At 37.2% G+C, this 19,480-nt stretch overlaps 1 protein-coding gene across 2 annotated transcripts in view; it reads right to left on the bottom strand.

The window, feature by feature from the left end:
* Positions 1-19,476, bottom strand: part of LOC133524694 (transmembrane protein 131) — a 34,893-nt gene extending 15,417 nt beyond the window's left edge. The window contains exons 1-3 of one of the 2 annotated variants that reach the window (XM_061860821.1): positions 19,215-19,476; positions 16,493-16,536; positions 12,024-12,248 (exon numbers count right to left, since the gene is read on the bottom strand). In XM_061860821.1, the coding sequence (XP_061716805.1) occupies positions 12,024-12,248; positions 16,493-16,536; positions 19,215-19,308 (363 nt within the window). In that variant the 5' untranslated portion in view covers positions 19,309-19,476. Of the gene's footprint in view, positions 1-12,023; positions 12,249-16,492; positions 16,537-18,905; positions 19,183-19,214 lie in introns of those variants that run through there. The other variant, XM_061860820.1, reaches the window with a different exon arrangement.
* Between the last annotated feature and the right edge of the window lie 4 nt (positions 19,477-19,480).

Raw genomic sequence — 19,480 nt, forward strand, 5'->3', positions numbered from 1 at the left:
CCAACCAGCGGACATGCCGGCGTTCGCCGAATGGTTAGTAACATCAAGTCTAAATATTATTGGTCAACTTTAGAGAGTGACGTCAGAGACTTCGTGAAAAAATGCAGTAAATGTCAAGTAACAAAGTACTCTAAAAATATACGACAACCTATGGTTATCACGACAACAGCGTCGTCAGCATTCGAGAAAATATACCTCGACTTGCTTGGACCGCTAGACACCGATACGGAAGGTAATAAGTACATCCTAACGTTGCAATGCGAGCTAACGAAATACATTGAAGCTTACCCATTGCAACGCAAGGATGCGATTAGCGTAGCAAAAACTCTTGTTAGTAATTTTATATTAAGATACGGTATTCCAGGTATGATATCAACGGACCGAGGTACCGAGTTTATGTCATCCACTATGGAAGAAGTATGTAAGTTACTAAAAATAAATAAGATTAATTCGACCGCTTATCACCACCAATCGATAGGTGCTTTGGAAAATATGCACAAACATTTAGCCGCTTTTATGAGAATTCAGTGCGATGGTCACCCGGACACATGGAGCGATTGGCTACCGTTCTGGTGCTTTGCATACAATACAACAGTACATTCAATTACAAAGTATACCCCATTTGAATTGGTTTTCGGAAAGAAATGTCAAATCCCTAGTAATCTGATTAAAACTGTACAACCACTGTATAATCCCGATAATTATGCTCTAGAATTAAAATACAGACTACAAATAGCTCATAAGGATGCCAAGGAAAATTTGTTAAAATCTAAGGAATTACGAAAAAAATATTATGATAAGTTATCTAACTCAGTGACTTATAAAAAGGATGATCTAGTTTTGATTAAGTCAGAAACTGGAAAAAAATTTGATAATCTTTTTAAAGGACCTTTTAAAGTGATTGAGGACGATGGAGTAAATGTTAAGTTAGAAATAGATGGTAAGATCGATCTTGTCCATAAAAATAGGACTAAGATTTTTAACCAGTGACTCATGTGTCACTGCTCTTTTTTTTTTGTCATGTTGTGTTAACATTAATAGTTTGACTTTATGTAAACATATTTCATAATTGTGTTTTGTTGTACTATCGATATGTTTAGATTTCTTTAAATAAATCAAAATGTTTGATAGTGTATACATAGTTTTATATAAAAAAAAAATTAATTTACATCAATTTTTTTTTCTCAACAACCCCCCAGATGAGGTGTGTGTAGTAGTGTAAGATATAGATATACATAAGTTGACGATGTACATTGAGGGAGTTACAATACAGACGCTCGCGAGTAAGCACTTGTGTTTGATTTCACCTCTCAGTCCCATACATGCCACAACAAGAATTAGATACTACGTACAATACAGCCAACTCTTTCGGCAGTCGGGTAGAAATGGGCGTTTTCTCTGTTTATTTTAAGGTGAGAATTTGGCCTCTTGCGTGTTCCATTTGCCGACTGACTAGTTACATATTTGATCATATCACACTTGCGTTGCTCCTAGCAAAACATCGTACTTGGATTTTTTTGGTAGCGTAATGGTTTAGTTATAATTTATAAACTCATTTATTGATTTTTGATGATGATTTTTATTTGTATTGCTTGACATTTGCAATATAATCAATAGTTTTTTTATGATCATTAGTTTCTAATTCATATAAATTAGTTTAATGTATTTTTTGTATAACTTTGTGATGTATTTATTTAATGCGACCACACAATTAAATAAACATAGACCATGTAATGTATATTGTAGCTCCTAATTTGAATGACTTGTCTAAGGATCGAGATATTGACGTTTTTACTAGCTCAATTCCTTGTATAAGGCGTAATCTAGTCAATCGGTGCTTCTAAATAACATGATGATTAGATTAGATTAGATTCATTTATTTCTTATTGGAAATGTACATTATATTTTACATGTCACAATAAAATGCATTCACAAAAAGATCGTCACAACACAATAACAACAATAATAATAATAACTACGAATCGGAATAAATAAAGAATAATAATCTTAAAATAGAAATAATAAGACCACTTAATTAATAGCAAAAATAAAATTAAACAGAAAACAAAAACAAATAATTATAAAACACTTTCTATAAATAGAAATATTTGTCAAAATAATTAAGTATACAAAAATAAAAAATACAGCTAGATAGGACAACCTAGGTAATGTCAGAAAGTCAAAAATTTAAATAATACAATAATAGGGACATGTGATGCAAACACATGTTTCAAATTGGAAAGAAACAAGATGCGACATGCAGGTTCTGCCAGCAGTCCGAGGAGACTGCAATGCACATTCTCTGTTCCTGTGGACCACTAATAATGTCTAAAAGAAGTACCTACTTAGGGCGGCATGTATTGCAACCCTATGAAGTACAGAACATTTCGGCTTAAAGAATCTGGAACTTCCTGGATTCCACGGGCATTAGTAATGAACTTTAAAGGGCCGTCACAATAGATCACTGCTTGGACGACGTGGCACTCAAAGGCCCGCAACACCCCAATAATACTAACATGATGAAGGCAGTGATATGCTATGGAGTGTGTCCTAGCTGTAACTTGAATTAAGCTGTGCCCGGTCCATTCATCAAATTACGAATATAAGTTGTTTCACTTCGGTGTACATTTTTAGGCGTTCTTACTCATTGCTTATATATGATTTGTTTTTATTTTTATTGTAATTTTGATATATTCCGTACTGTAATATCTAGTATCACATACTGTGCTTTGGTATTAGTGTGTACTGTGTAACGAATTATATATTCAGTTTCTAAAGTTTCTTTCATAGCTGCTGGAATTCCTTGTAATCCTTGTATATAATAAATAAACATAATATTATAAAATAAACAAATCTAAATCATTAAATCCATTGTGTCAAATCACAATGCCACATGACGTACATAATTTGCTAAAATTATGGTACGAATTACGATATTATTATTTGTATCCAACCTCTAAATCATATTAAAATATTTAATGTACCATTTAAAACTTTGACCCTTAGTAAACCCTAATGCAATTGAAATAAGGTTACTTTTGCATCTTCGTTTAAACATATATCCATTTGAAGACAGCATTAACCATCGATGTCCACTGAAGTCATTCATACACCTTAATGCAACGCTAAAAGGTCCAAATTACTAAAAGCTCTTTCGAACACGTGTTCCTTTCAAGACGACCATCTGTCGTCAAGCTATGATGTAACATGCGGTCCCTTCTCATGACTTGCCGAATATTATAATGTTCTGAAATTTGCGCTATGAAATTCGCTTTTGCATACATTTAGGCAACGTTTAATAAATTTTTGTATAATGTCAAATTTTCCTGTCCCTTGAGTCGCGAATTTACTGGATTTACATACCTAAGTCTAGTAAGTATAACTAATCTCCCTGCGCATTGAGTACATATAAAAGGGTCAGCAACGCAGGCAACATCTCTAGAGCAAGGAGTTTTAAAGTACGGCCCACAAGTCCTTATTTTCCTTTACGGTCACTTGACACTCACACTTGTCAGTGAGTTCAGGAGCCGGCAGCAGGAGAGCCAAAGGCCTTACAAATACTGTTGCTAGGATCGAGTCTACATTTGAAGAACGGCTCGTTTTTAGGAGTAGGATTAAAAAACTTCCGAGTATTTTAGATCACGAGTAGATTCCTTTATTGAGTCTTTGGCCCTTCGGATAAAGACTTCGTCAATTTTTTTTAGGTGTTATCTAAATGAACACTAGGCGTTATTAAATGATGTGTATCTGGCCCATTAATTTCTTGTGGTGACAATGCGTTTTAGAAAACTTTCATCTATAATTGGATAGTTATCTTTAAATGACTCGAGTCTTTACAAAATACTCTGGTCTTGATACGAACTCAAGCTTCGACTTAAGGACTAGAGTCTAAAAAATGGAGTGGAGTCTTAAAGCACGACTCGGACTCAGGGCGGTTTCAGACCAGCGTTTTATACGAGCGTACCCGTAATACGTGCGCGTATGTTTGTATGTATAGACCAAAATGTAGGGGAAAGTAACGCGCTTGTCAGCTCGTAACACCGAAACGACCATACACGCGCAGAACAATACGCTAGTCCGAAACCGCCCTCAATGGACTTGCGTTCTAAATATCCCGTAGGCTTGTCAGACGGGCCATATGCTTGTTTACCGTCATCGGTTTTAAAAGACAGTACCGAATTATGAATGAACATTGAATATTACATGCTCATCGAATCCCGCGCATCAGAAGGTCGGTTTAGCCTTTATATGACATGCAAATAGCGAATATTAGTTCCGGCGCGCGCGCCGCCAGCTGTCTACTATAGCGAACAGCTGTTCAATCTATACTTTGTACCTTTATGCTGTTATCTATTTAAACGGGCAGGTATTATTGCTGTATTGTATGCCGTTGTAGCCTGGCAGGCCCTTTGCAATGGCAGGGTAAAGGCAGCTGCCCGACTGGCGGCGAGATCGAATAGCGATCCACTTTAAATAATGTTACAAGTATCTCCAAAGTTAATAGCTTCAAAGCCTAATTTTTTTTTATTAAACCTTTATATGTGTACAGGGCTGCTACTTCGCCCAAATAATAATAAAATGCAACGTCCCACATAAGGACACCCGGAAATATAAACATTGTGCAAAAAACAGAGAGGCGCGAAACGAGTCTGATGTATCATTTAGCGGACTTCATGGCCAAGGCATGTTCTAATTTTATAAATTTAACTTTTTTTCACATCACACACATCATTTTGATTTTGCGCGTCAAGATTTCAATCTGATTGTTAACTTTTGTATTGATTTAATGCAATTGGTCCCATATTGAGAATTTAACCCCACGACAAACAGGATCAACTATACCATTAATAAAAACTTGACTACTGGCCCATTACAGCTTTCTACCTCGTTTATACTAGCAGGTAAGTCCTATACAATACAATACAATACAAATCCTCTTTATTGCTCAACCTCTGAAAAAAAAAGTACATGGAAACACATAAAAAACATGAAGATAGAGGTAAACAACAGGCGGCCTTATCGCTACAGAGCGATCTATTCCAGACAACCTTTAGGTAGTGGAGAAATGAAACTTAAATTAACTAATTAGGAGGTACAAAAAAACTAAAGAAAGAAAAGAAACTAAAGAAGTATAGTTCGTTTTTAAGCATTAGAAAATAGGTAGGTAAACAATTTTTAACAACAACAACAACAACAATTTAAAAAACATTTATAAATAATTTTGAAGACACGCCAAGATCACCTTCTTTTTAATGCACGAACTATACCTACCTACCTGTCTGCCTATACCTACCTGTGAAGAGTCTCTAAAGTATAAAACGCGGATGGACAAGGCGAAGCTGTAAGGGCTACGGGACCCTAAGAAAAGGAACAATAGTGTTTCAGTTGAAACACGTGACGGCGACACCCGCTGGGAGAGGAGACGACGACCCCCCGGGGAGGCGCATGTGAGCAGCACTTGTTCTAATAGTGGACCGGTATCACTTAGCGATGATAAAGTATTATATGCATCACCATCAATTTCACTTCAGTCGCTACATACTTGCTAGACGGGATCAAATTTATGGCAAGAATCACAATAAAATAAAACGGGGCTTGCTAGTTGAAGTGAAAACTTCTTTAGCGGCGCTGTGCACTTTTTGTGGTGGGGAAATTTTTTTAAACTTGCGACAGGTCACGTGACCAACAGATTCGTCAGATTGAAAATTCATAAGACGGACAAGTGACGTGAACGAAATACTCCATGATGGTTCTAGCAATGATGATCGTGTAAGAGTCGTTGAAATTATGGATGGAAGTTGATTTTTCTGAGAGATAAACTTTTTAATGTTAAATAATTGTTGTTCTGAAGTGTTAAATTTTTTATGTAATATACATTGTCATGTTTGTGTACGATAGCGCAATAAATGAATATTGTATTTTATCACATTCATGACAGTACTTTTATACTGACAATTAAAGCAATTCGTGCAAAATTATTTCCATTCCAATATATCAAAAATGCACAACGTTAATATTCAAGTTATTAATATTTAAATTTTAGTAACAACAGCCAATACCTGGGTAAACATTACATTATAATAATCTTAAAATAAATAATTACTACAATACAATAGAGATGTATAGTCTCTATGGTTACAAATACATTAAATCTGGAGATGTAAAAGGTCCCCAATGTCAGAGTACTAATACTAATAAGATTTGGAGGTCTAAAGTCTCTCTTAGTGTCAAAATAATATTTATACTAAATTAACAAATCGCGTCTGGACTGTTAAGCTAGCAGTCTCATAAACGAATGCTACAGAATTCATAACTAGTATGTTATGTACCAAGTCAAGAAAATTATACAATATTACAGAGACGTATAGTCTCCACGGTTAATACATTAAGTTTGGAGATGTATAAGGTCCCCACGGTCTGAAAAAGTAATAATAATTATAAAATGTATTGTTATCTGAGCAATAAAGAAATTCTTTATTCTTTAAAAGGATATTTGCTTTACACATACCTACTTATACAAATTATTTATTTTGTACATTTTATTTATTTTATACAAATTATATATTTTGTGCTTATTCATATATTACATATATCACTTGAAACTCTCGCGTTTTATAGACATACTCGTATTAATAATGAATACAATCAGGCGTTACTTTGCGGAAATCCAGGCTAATTAAAACAAGAAATATTACTTGTGTTAAGAAATGTTGTGAGTTTTGTACTTTTGATGGTGGTTTGTTATATTTATTTGCGTATTTATTTTTGCGGTGGGAGGGTGGGAACATTAATTGCACGTAAAAATACGCAAGTAAGTATAACGGGTTAGCACTGATTGACTAGCGCGTTATTTTTTCGCGGGTTAACAAAGTAACATCACGGGTCGAATGCGATATTATTTCATTACTTTTAGCCTCATCCGTGAGTACAGCTGGTACAACCCAGTTGAAACCTGAGATACCCCCGTTTAATCACTATTATAAATGTTTTATGATTATACATACATTATTTCTTATTTTAAATATGCTTGATGAAGATATAGCATTGTTCACGGTTAAATTTTTTGAAATATTTTTTGTATAGAAAATCGTTATCACTGTTTTGCATGTTTATGACTATAAATTTCATTAGGTAATTCATTTATATTTCTTTTATTTGTTACTCAATATCTAAAATATATTTTGGTATCTTATAAATCATTTCGTATTGTCAGATGACAACCAACACTCACTAATTACTACCACAAGTTCAAATCGAAAGTAAATCGTAGTAGTACCAAAAAAATGTTTAAATAAAAATAAAATAAGTAAATAAATAAAGGTAATATTATAGGTTAATTTTTGTTTAATTATTTTTAAGTAATTAGTGAGTTTTGGTTGTCACCTGACGACTTATGTAATTAACCTATGGCCTCACATTGATAAAATACAAGTTTATTGCAAAAAATGCAAATATAAATAATAAAAGACAAGTCCACAACCAAGTACGTGTGTCCTTTGAACATTCGATAACTCGACACTCGTGTAATACAGAGTATACATACACAATTAGACAAACAAACTGTGACATAACGTTGATAAGATAACACGTCAGAGGCGCACCTCCACGCGCCGCTCGGCCGCTGCCAAAATACTATATTGACGTTAACCGACTTCGAAATAGATAAGTTTAAAAACCCATAGATTTGTAATTACTTCTGATACTGATACTTGGGGTAACTCCAGCCAGCAGATCCTGCAGCAAGGACTAGGAAGGGGAGACTACAAGGGGGAGGCGATGTTGATACAAAATAGCACTGTAAGCTCGCATGACTCTGCTGATTCAACCTAAGAGGCAGCGAGTCTGTGGATTATGTCAGCGTCACATCGCACCGGCTAAAGCCTCAAACGCGAAATCAAACAAAGTACGCTCGCATACCGGCTCATTACGCAACAACCCCTGCCTCCCCGCCGTAGGCACCCGCAGCCTGCCCGAGACATCGGAGCACCCAGTAGATAGGACTGGAGTGTAGGGCTTGCAGCCAGGATAGTAGGAGAGACGGGAAAGTTTTAGCCGACCCGAATACAAGGCATCGTCCCATAGATTTTTAATTACGTCTATGCTGTAACTTAAATATTTGCAAACTTGACCCTGAAATCAGCCTACATAATACGTCTACACATATCGTCCCTCAAGGATAATCGGCCACTTAAAAATATACTACTTCAATTTAAACAAGTAAAACTTGTTACGTCACAATTTCTGAATATTTCCTATTAAGTGTTATGTTAATGAAGTCTGATCTGATACGTTCGAGTACCATCGCGTGTTAACTGACAGATCTTAAGCCGTATTGTAAACACATACCTAAGTTCAATCGATGATCAGAAGAGTTTTGCTGTTAGTGGAGTCGCAAATCGCAATCAGATATAACCGGAGCGGGCGAGGTGCTCAAAAATATCTGAACACGCACTGTAGCGCTTTGACAACCGAGGCGTGTTCAGATATTTGTGAGCACCTCGCCCGCTCCGGTTATATCTGATAGCGACTGTACAAACGACGACGCAACATTTTTTTCATTTGTATACCTGATTACGTTGTGTTACGGTTTACGTATAGTCAGTTAATTATATCGAAGTGCAGTTGACGCGATAAGCCGTTATTATTAAACATTTGTTGACATAAATGCGGAATTGATAATTTGTGGCACCCCGCAGTGTTCTACTTGGAATATCGCCGAAAATTCTAGTAATACAATACGCGTGAGCACAGAGTTGCGGCAGCGCTGCCACCCTGCGGCAACCACATTCGATAAGCTATACAATTATACCTGCCTCTAGCTATAACTATCAATCGGTATTATATGAGCTGTTGACATCCAATTATAGACCGCCATATAAAATGTCATTTCGAACCGATATTATCAACATAAAGTAATTAGTTGACATATATTGCTACATTTTCCATCATTTGTACAAGTTGTGTGTAAGTATTATAGGACATTATTTAAATTGACTAAGTCCCACAGTAAGCTTAATAAGGCTTGTGTTGTGGGTACTTAGAAAACGATATACAATGTGTTTGTCCATGTCCACGTATAGTGGAGCCGTTATCCACGTATAGTAGGTACGATGAATTTTATCGACAAATCACCCCCCATACCTATGTTTTTTCTCAACCATTTTAAAAATGCACCCTTTCAAAATGTTATGATGCCAAACAGTACTGCTACACTGCACTTGGTTAATGTAACATAATCTGTCCATTTACCTATCGTACATTTAAAACAATCATTCGATAGCTCATGAATTAGGACATAAATATCACGGAGACTTTTCCACAATGACTCGAAAATTAATAACAAAAACAAAAATTGTCTTCAAAAATTTACTTATTTTTCACATTTTTACATATTTTTCGAAAACGAGGTCGTTGACCTGTACTTTTTTTTTTGTTAAATGATAGTACAGGATATCAGCTAAAAGAGGACACCAAAATAATAGCCCTAATTAAAACATTTCACATGTTACACAAGACCTTCTCTAATGAGCATCTACTTATTTGTAAATAATAATTGCCCGCCGCCCGAATTATCATTTAGAACTAAAGCAACTTTGTTCGACGCACCTTGTTTTCGAAAAAAAAGATAAAAATGTAAAAAAAAAAGTAAATTTTTGAAGACAATTTTTATCTTTGTTATTAGTTTTCGAGTAATTGTGGAAAATTCTCAGTAACATTTATGCTTGAAATTTATGCCCTAATTCATAAACTGTCGAATGATTTTTATTTTAATGTGCGACAGGTAAATGGACAAAATAATGATACATTAACCGAGTGCAGTCGTGTTTGGCGCCATAAAACTTAAAAGGGGTACATTTTTTAAAACGGTTGAGAAAAAACATAGGTATGGGAGGTGATTTGTAGATAAAATTCATCGTACTATACGTGATTAACGGCTCCACTACACGTGCACAAACACATTGTATGTAATATAATATTTATAAATACTTACCAGGACTTGAACCCAGGACCATCGCCTTCAAAGTAGGGTCACTACCCACTAGGCCAGAAAGGTCGTCAAATCTTCTCTCGGGTGATTAAATGTAGACCAACCAAAACATATCGTTGTTTAGTTTACGTACATTGCTACCACACATCATATGAACCTACTTATCACACCTGCAATAACGTACATTTATTACTTCAACTAGCTTTAGTTTCAGACTTTTAAATACTTATACATACTAATTTGGACATGTTGCAATGCGTGTTAATTGCTGCAATGCGTATATTTTTTTCAGGACAGAGAAATATTTTCTAGTGTTTAACTTAACCTCTTTTGGAAATTTAGTAGAGCCACGAGGGGTCCAAGAACTTGAATGTTGTATTTTCGCCATAATTCAGGACCAACAGAACAAAACATTAAATTATGAAGGTGAGGAAGAAAACGTACACGACAAATGACGACAACGTTAGCTGATTGAATATTGAACCTTATCGATACGACATAAGATCTTATCCAATAAGTATATTGCTGTTATAGTAGACGCAAACCAGACTGACGACAAGGGTCATATGACTATCTCTCTCACCCTACCTACGACCACATGAGTGTGAATGAGAAGTTTGACGACCCCGGTCGTCAGTTTGGTTTGCGCAAACTATAATATAACTTTCAACAGGAGCGCTCGGTGGCTGCGAGCATCCTGCGATAACGCTCCGCTGACCTCCGCACTATTTATACCGATTCAGTACTGATTGAATATGAACCTTGTTGCAACGACACAAAGCCTACATATGCTCAAACTTTACGTCACGTTAGATAACCTCAGCAACAACATGTTTGGCAAAAATCGCGTGTTGCTTGCAACTCGTGACCGCCAGCCGTGCCGTTAAGGTGTCGAAGGCGAGAACTCCATATTGAGACATATTAGTCGCTGCTATATTAGTAGTAACAACATTAGGAAACCTTTTTCGCATCGACATACAGTCTACAGGCTATCAGTTACTTTAGTATCTGTTGGATGGCTATGTTATGACGGTTAAATGGTTATCAGACGAAGGTCGTCAAGTATCATCTTGGATAGGACACCTGGTCACAAAGAAGAGGGGAGATGTCAGTTTTTATAAGATTTGTAAAGACATGCATTTAATACTTTATTGACAGAGTAAAATGTGTAAGCTTTTATTGCATTGGTTCGACCGTATTTATCGAAAGCACTACTGTCTTTCTTCTGAAACGGTAAACTTTCAAAGCGTTGTAAAAACAGGTTTGTTTTTATTACTTTTTTACAATAACGATTAACACCCTGAGTCTTTCTTCGGCTATCTATTATTTACTGCGAGTTACGAGATAAGTTTTTACGAAAGGCGTTACAGGAAGACGTTGATAAACAAGATTTTATAGTTTTTGTAGTTGAAGGCTTTGGATTACCTATACAGAGTAAATCCATACCGACCACTACAAAAGAGCCTAGGGCTAGGGTTTAAGGAAAGTAGGGAATCCAGTCGGGAGTCTGGAGGAGTCCAGTAGGGTTTCCCCTGTGTCCAACTACAGTCTCCACAATAAATTATTAGTGAGTTAATTAGAATTGACCATCAACCATTACAAATTGAACCCGGACGGTTACAGTTTTTGGTTCATCTTGTCAATTCTAATTAACGTTCGGCTACTTAACACTGGATACAGGTACCGTTTTTAGCTGTTTAGACAAAATGTCCACCCGTTTTAACCCCAAATCCAACTTTTTAATTTTAGTCTCCGGTTTTCTGCGTACTCGCGTAGTGCGTCGCTTGCGTTGTTTGCCGCATTAATTCCGAATACCTAGGCAAAATAGTACCCAAGTGATGCAATGTGAATGGAGCTGGAGCCGTGTTACAATACGCATGGGGTGTGCTTAACCCTTTGACCGCCAAACACGTCAACTGACGCGCGCGGCTACACCCCAATATAAACCTTAGTTAATTCCGACAAGGTTCACGATGACGCGCCACGCACGATAGGCGTGGCGATCAAGGAAGTTAATCTGAAGTTAGCCACGTACCTTGGAATCGAAGAATGAGGCGTGGAAGTCGGGCGTGGTGCCGGCGATGGAGGCGAGGTGCATGGTGGTGTTGGCCGTGTTGGTGAGCGTGACGGTGGCGGCGTGCGCGGCGCCGAGCGCGGCGCGGCCCAGCGCCAGCGCCGGCGGGCTGGCGCGCAGCGCCGCCGGGGGCAGCGCGCGCCCGGAGCCTGCGCCGGCGCCCGCGCCTGTCTCCGAGCCCCATTCCTACACAAAATATATTATGATTATAGTCTGACAAACGAATTGATTTGTGGCGGGCACAGCCCTACAGATTAATAGAAAAGAAGTGAAACGTAAAATGTATATGGAATGTCATACGAAGATTTTAAAACAATAATTGTATCTCTCCAATGCACAATAGTTGACCGCTTTTGTGCATATATAAGTAGGTAATCAGAAAATTAGGCTTTATTAGACCTTAACTTTGATCATGTCCGCAGGAGAGATGTAAGTCTATTTTTAACCGACTTCCAAAAAGGAGGAGGTTGTTTGTGTATGACCCTCGTACTTTCATATTTGCCACCTTTTTCTACTAACAATAGGTTTTACAATCAATCAAGAGGGGTATACAATACAAATAAGATGAACGGGCCACATGAGGAATGGTGATTTTATGCTATGCTAGTAGATTTATGCAGATTTCGTTGTGATTTATTACTAGATCTACTTAAGCACAGTTTATGAATAATAATAAAAAAAAAAAACTAACGGATGGATCACATCGTTGCGATAAGTATGTCAGCTCCCGTGAATCACTTCACAAATTGAGCACTTTTAGATAAGTGTCCAAGGTCAGAAAAGATTTAGACAAGTTAACTACTACATATAGCCGCTGTCAAACATGGGCTTAGAAGATCTAGGTGTTTATACCGCGAATCTGGATTTTAGTGTTTATTATTTGGAAGTCATTTTGAAAGAAAATACAACGTATTTCAAAAAGGCATAGGGAAGGTCTTTTATGTAACTATCTGTACCCGCTTCTCCCACACGGCATCGGCCTGTGTCTTTTATGTAACTATCTGTGCCCGCTTCTCCCACACGGCATCGGCCTGTGTCTTTTATGTAACTATCTGTGCCCGCTTCTCCCACACGGCATCGGCCTGTGTCTTTTATGTAACTATCTGTGTCCGCTTCTCCCACACGGCATCGGCCTGTGTCTTTTATGTAACTATCTGTGCCCGCTTCTCCCACACGGCATCGGCCTGTGTCTTTTATGTAACTATCTGTGCCCGCTTCTCCCACACGGCATCGGCCTGTGTCTTTTATGTAACTATCTGTGCCCGCTTCTCCCACACGGCATCGGCCTGTGTCTTTTGCCGTCCCTCTATCTAGAAGGTGGATTTATAAATTGTATGTAGCCTAATAAGTCTGTAACTATTCAACAAAAAATTGTAAAATTTCCCTAGGCATTGTCTATTTTTATGCCAAAATCGCCTGACATCATTTTGGAAGAGCTGATACTCTTCAAACGGATGGATCGATTTTTATTATACATTGCCTAGAGCAGGGGTGGCCAACAGGTCGATCGCGACTGTTAGTCCAGTCGATCGTGGCAAGGCAAAAAATATAAATACGAAAACCAGTTTCATTTAAGGTTTCAAGAAGTATGTAATTGGTAGATCGCACAGGGTTTCGTTAGTAAACAGGAGATCTTGGGGCTAATCAAGTTGGCCACCCCTGGCCTAGAGCCACCGCAAGGACACTCGCTTTCACCTAAAAAAACCACGATGCTATAGACTAAGAGCTACGATTCCACAGACAGACAGACATTGGCGTCAAGCTTATAAAGTAATAACACCCCTCTTTTTGCGTCGGTCTAAGTTTATCAATATCGGTCAACAGTTTAACCATAAACACGTAACAGATAGGGTCACTTTTTAGTTTTATTCTGGTTATTTTTTTGTGTTATTTCGTTAGCTTAATTGCCCTCAAAACAATCGTAATATAAGTCATTAACTTAATGCTATTAATTAATGATGGCATGTCACTCTAATTACTCTGTTTTCGGTTTATTTGCATACGATATTGAAGTGGACGTTGATGTGGTACAGATCGAACGATATGATATGTCCAAGGGTATCATTAATTATTAATTAACATAGTATGACGACATTATGTGACACTTCCATAAGTGGATTCACCATTTTGGAATTAGGTTAAGATACTTATGAATAGTGGCTAAAACCGACTTCTGAATTTCATCAATGATAATATTTACGAAATTTTTAAGCAACAGGCAACTTATATGTTGTCAGATTCTTTCACACATCGTCACATAATGGCGTTAATGGCTTTTTCATCATTTTATTATACCAATGTCTTTAGTTCTTAACCATCTACCCTAATACATTCTATCGTTACTATATGTTAGTGATTGGATTTTTTGCTTAGTATTTATAAACACGATTTATTACAAAACATTTATAAATGGCAGCTTTACCCATATTATAATTAAGTTTGAATAATAAAATTTAGTTGATGAAAACATTGCAGTGCGTACAAGGAAACTAATGCAGAAAAATAGGCCACTGTACTTTTTCCCTTCAGTTTTCCTGTGAGGCCATAAGAGGAAAAGTACGTAAAATCTATTGTCAACTAATGAGCAGCCAGTGACATAATTATGGGAAAAACAAAAGAATGCTACTGTTAAATGACTTTGAACATAATAACAGATCACCTCAACTGCAAGATGTAATGTACCGGAAGATCATAAATAAAGATGCAACTGAATCAAGCGGGTCTCCTTTACTAAATTAAGCACGGAAGCTCCTGTGCGTGGTGAGTGGCGACCGCAAGTTGGCTTAAACAGTCGACGCGAAAATGGTCTTAGGAGACCTTCCCTAAGTTTAATACATTAAGCACGATTTACCTTTACAGATTTTCGAAATAATGTATGTAATAGTCAAACTCGTGAATTCTAAAAAAAATTTTTTTTGATGCCAATCGATTCCGTTAGCCGGGTCCACACAGAGCGAACATACGCGCAAGGCAATTTCCTCACGCACAAACCGGCCAGTGTAGACGTGCCTCGGCCGAGGCGGCGCGTGCGTTTTCCTCGCCCGAGCGCGTGTGGACCCGCAGGAGCATTCCCTGCAATGGATCCTATTGGAAGCTATGGCTACCTATCCAAAATAGTTTACTGTTGCCTAATATTTCCCTGTACTGTCCGGTTATTAAGCACATTTTTAATTTAGGTAACGCATAAGCATTTACAATATTTGTTCCTGAATTATACGAGAATATGTTTCTGTAAGTATCTAACTTTGTATTTATGCATATTGTTACCTAATACTCATAGTAGGGAGATGAGGGGGAAGCCGTTGCCCAGCAGTGCAGTGGGACAATAGGCTCACAAATAATAATAAGTATTTGCTTTGTTTAAGATTACATCAATAATAATAATAATAATAATAATAATAAATAAAATAAATAAAATTCTGCCGGAAATAAAATTGAATACCCTTTTATTAGGCAGGCGTCCGGTTTTTTATCCCATAGCCCAGTATTTAGTCCATCGCTTTCACCCAATAGCCCAGTTCATTTTAGATTCCATCAACCCTCAAATAGTCCTTACACCCTGGCGGGTGCTGCCTCTGCGTGCGTCCCATGACACGGGCAAGGGCAGCATCCGCTAGGTGTACTCCTTACATTTCATTAAAGTGTCAAAAGGGCCTCTACGTGTTGGCTTCGGCTCCGCGCACGCCTCCCAAAGGTCCGGAGCACCATTGTTCCGTGATGGGAAAGACATATAATAATAATAATATTCTTTATTGTGCACAACGAAAACATGATTAAATACAGTAATTAACATAAAAAACTAAGCAACAACAGGCGGTCTTATCGCTAAAAAGCGATCTCTTCCAGACAACCTTCAGGTAGTAGAAATTACTGTAAGGAAGAAATATGTATAAGGGTAGCAAATATAAATGGAGAACCAGAACAGAGGAAAAAAATAAAACAGCACAAATATATGTATAACATATAAATATATACATAAATATGATAAATAAATATATATATATATATATATATAAACATATACATACATATTTCACACAACACAATCAAAAAATAAATAAGAATGAGTTATAAGTAATTATTGTCCCCAAATATTTTAAAACTAGTTGCTCTGTGAGCTGTAGACCTCGCGATTCGTTTAAATTAAAAAAAAAAACTTACTTCCTTGCATTCTTCTATTAGTCTTAATAGACCCTACTGGCGCTGGTGAAAGACTTAATTTTAGGCCCATTCCCGCCATTTAGAAATATATTTCAAAAAACAAAACGACATAAAGATTTATTTAACTACCGAACTTGCAAATCGGTTAAGAAATGCGGCCAGAAGAGAACATCCGGACATACATTAAGCATTTTTGCCTAAACTAAAAAGGAGACCTTCGCTAAATGCTCAGTCAATAACTATTTGAGTAATTTAAAAAAATATAGTACCTGAAATGTGATGCCCTCCACCAGCGAGTCATGGACGGTCACACCTGTAAATAATTCACACATTTATTAATACGATTCCCCGTCATCACTGAAGAGTTCGTCTATTACTAGCCGACAAACCGGTCTGTCCACCTAGGTGGACGGTTAGTATTTTTTTTTTCATAACCAACAATCGGCCTAGTTTTTTATGATTTGATGACTTTTTATGATTGGTTTGCCGGTTGGTAATCTGCATATACCAACAAACATACAAAACGATCTGGAAATTTCACTAGTCCAATTGTTAATTTCAGTATGTGCATGTCACCATATTAGTGGTAGTACAGACTCCTAAAAATCAGCGTTTAGACCTCACATAAAAGACATAAAAATTGGGATTCTATTCAATTTGTTTTAACACGTTCACAGTCCTCATACAAAATGTTCCGATTTCCTCGTACGTCCAAGCAAATTGCTTCCATAGTGACCCAACAACGGCTATAGTACCCATGTTGCCCAGACTTGTGAAGACAGTTCGTCGTGATGTACTTCATCATGTACGTCATGTACTTGTATGTTACTGTAAACGTGTTAAGAACAATATTTCTGTTTTTTATGTTAAATTTAACGGTTTTTTGTAAGTGTTTAAAAAAACTAACTAGGTAGTTAGTCAAGAAAAAAAAATATCAACAACCAACCAGGTAGACAGTAAGGAAAAAAAATTAACAACGAACCAACTAGGTTGTTGGTTACGAAAAGGACTGGTTTGTCGGCTAGTAATAGACGGAAGAGTTGGAGCCACATGGAAGTAATCTCATGTAAAGTTTTGTTTGTGCTAATTTGTCCAACCAAAGCGCGCCTCGTTATTTGAGCGAGGCACGCCTCTACCGACCGAGCTGTTTCGCGCGGTAATTTCCTCGCGAGGCGCCTCGTTCTGTGTGGTGAGGTCCCGCCTAAACATGTCATTTTAGTACAAAATTAACCAAATCAAAAGTTTACACCAAGCTACGTTGGCAGCGATTTTGATAGCACAGACTGTGCAAGTGTGAATTAAATTAACCTCATCATAATCAGCCTTGGAGCAGCAAAGGCAACATAATAGAAAAATACAAATTACTAACAGGAATATATGTGACAGACTGGGAGGACATTCTCTGAAGCTGACACGGACGCAGAGTAGTAGCAAACCTAGACTAACCACGTAGTGAAAGTGTGGAACAGTTTGCCCAAATCCATAATCGGTACAGCCTCAGTGAGCCCTTTTAAAAACAGACTCTACAAACAATTTATAAATGGACATAACACAAGAGCAGGACATTGACATGCACATATAAGCTATTATCTGCCTGTGCATTCATATATATAATAATTTCATTTCATAAGTTTCATAGAAGTTTGACATTTAAAATAGCCCTTCAATAGTCGGGGCTATCAAAATTGCTGACACTACAGCTTGGTCTAACTCTAGTATTGGCTAATTGAACTGACATTTTCATATCTGGGATATAGAATAACAGTTTTACAGTTAGATTATGTGTGGAAAGAGAAGAGTCATGGAATGTATGGGCCCCAATACATTCCACAACTCTTCTCTTTCCGAACAGACTCTATGCAAATTGCAGAATTTTTTTGAAAGTTAGACAAGAATAATTGGCAGTCAAATTTGAATCATTGGTGTTAGAAAATAGAATAGAATTTGTTTTGTTTTATAATTGAATTAAACAGAATACAAGCAATTCTATTCCATTTAATAATGGTTAAAATTTCATTGGTTTTTAAGTATTCTGGCAAATAATTCTGATTCTGGAAGAAGTCTGGTGGGACACTAGAAGTTATCAGATATATTTAATAGTATTGGTTCAGTCAGCAACTGAAATAGCAAATCATGCTATTCTTGTGAGGACGAGTACCTTAAACATCAAATTATATATTGGATAATTTTTGGACAGCTTGCTTACTCAACTACTTGTGCGGCCACTGCACACTGCCAGTACTGGCAGTCAGCTATTTATGTTGATGGTTCTATAACTATCCAATCAGCATAACAGATATGAACATTTCAAGCCTAAAAGTGACAGGGTTTTCTTAAATAATATTCACATTCACACATTCACAAATATGTTTTGATGACATGAGATTATCTGAGATAACATTTTTACCAAGACATCAATGAGTAATTTGGAGTTTCACAAAAAATTGCCTGAATATTAAGGATAAAACTTCAGTTATAACAATAATATAATACACACATTGTTCCGATATCATAGTATTTTTATAAAATTATACAAAAGCCCAAGTAGATACACCATGCTTACTATAATATAAAAATGGAATTAGTGTTTTATTGATAAAATTGTTATAGTATTGTATACACAGCTGGATTTAAGTTGGGTGGCGGGTATTTGATCGGTAGGTTCGCAGGCAGGTGGTGCACCTAGCGCCGGTGGCGCCGGCCGCGGCGCACGCCGGGCCCCCGCCGCCTGAGGTGTCACGCTGCGCTTCCACTCTCCTAGCCGAGACCAAAATACCATAAAATGCAACAAAAACGACAAACATGCCCGCCTCGGCCCCGATCCAAAATAAATCGCGCCGCGCGACACCTTCTCTCCCCGATATCACAATTGTAGTTTCACTTCAAGCTCTACTTTTGGCAAACATGGTGTTTCCCTACATCATAACTTCCAGGGTCGGTCCAGATACCCCCGAGATTTGTGCCGAAAGGAAATAATAAAATCGATTTTACCATGGCTCTTTCCCTGGGCTGTCAGTTTGCTGTTGAGCGATAAATCTAATAAAGTCAATACGAAAACGTAACACCACATCAACTTCCGATACATCTTGATGTTATTGTTCGTAATCAAACACTGTTTATTCACATCTCTCAATTTCTATCCGAAATTTTATCAAATTGCAGTCTCTAGTTCCAACTTTCAACACGCGACTTGTGAATGTGAGAGTAGTACGGACACAGAGTACGGTGATCGTATGACATTACATTATGCACACATC

The sequence above is a fragment of the Cydia pomonella genome, chromosome 14, assembly GCF_033807575.1.
Source record: "Cydia pomonella isolate Wapato2018A chromosome 14, ilCydPomo1, whole genome shotgun sequence".
In the NCBI taxonomy this organism is placed as follows: Eukaryota; Metazoa; Arthropoda; class Insecta; order Lepidoptera; family Tortricidae; genus Cydia; species Cydia pomonella.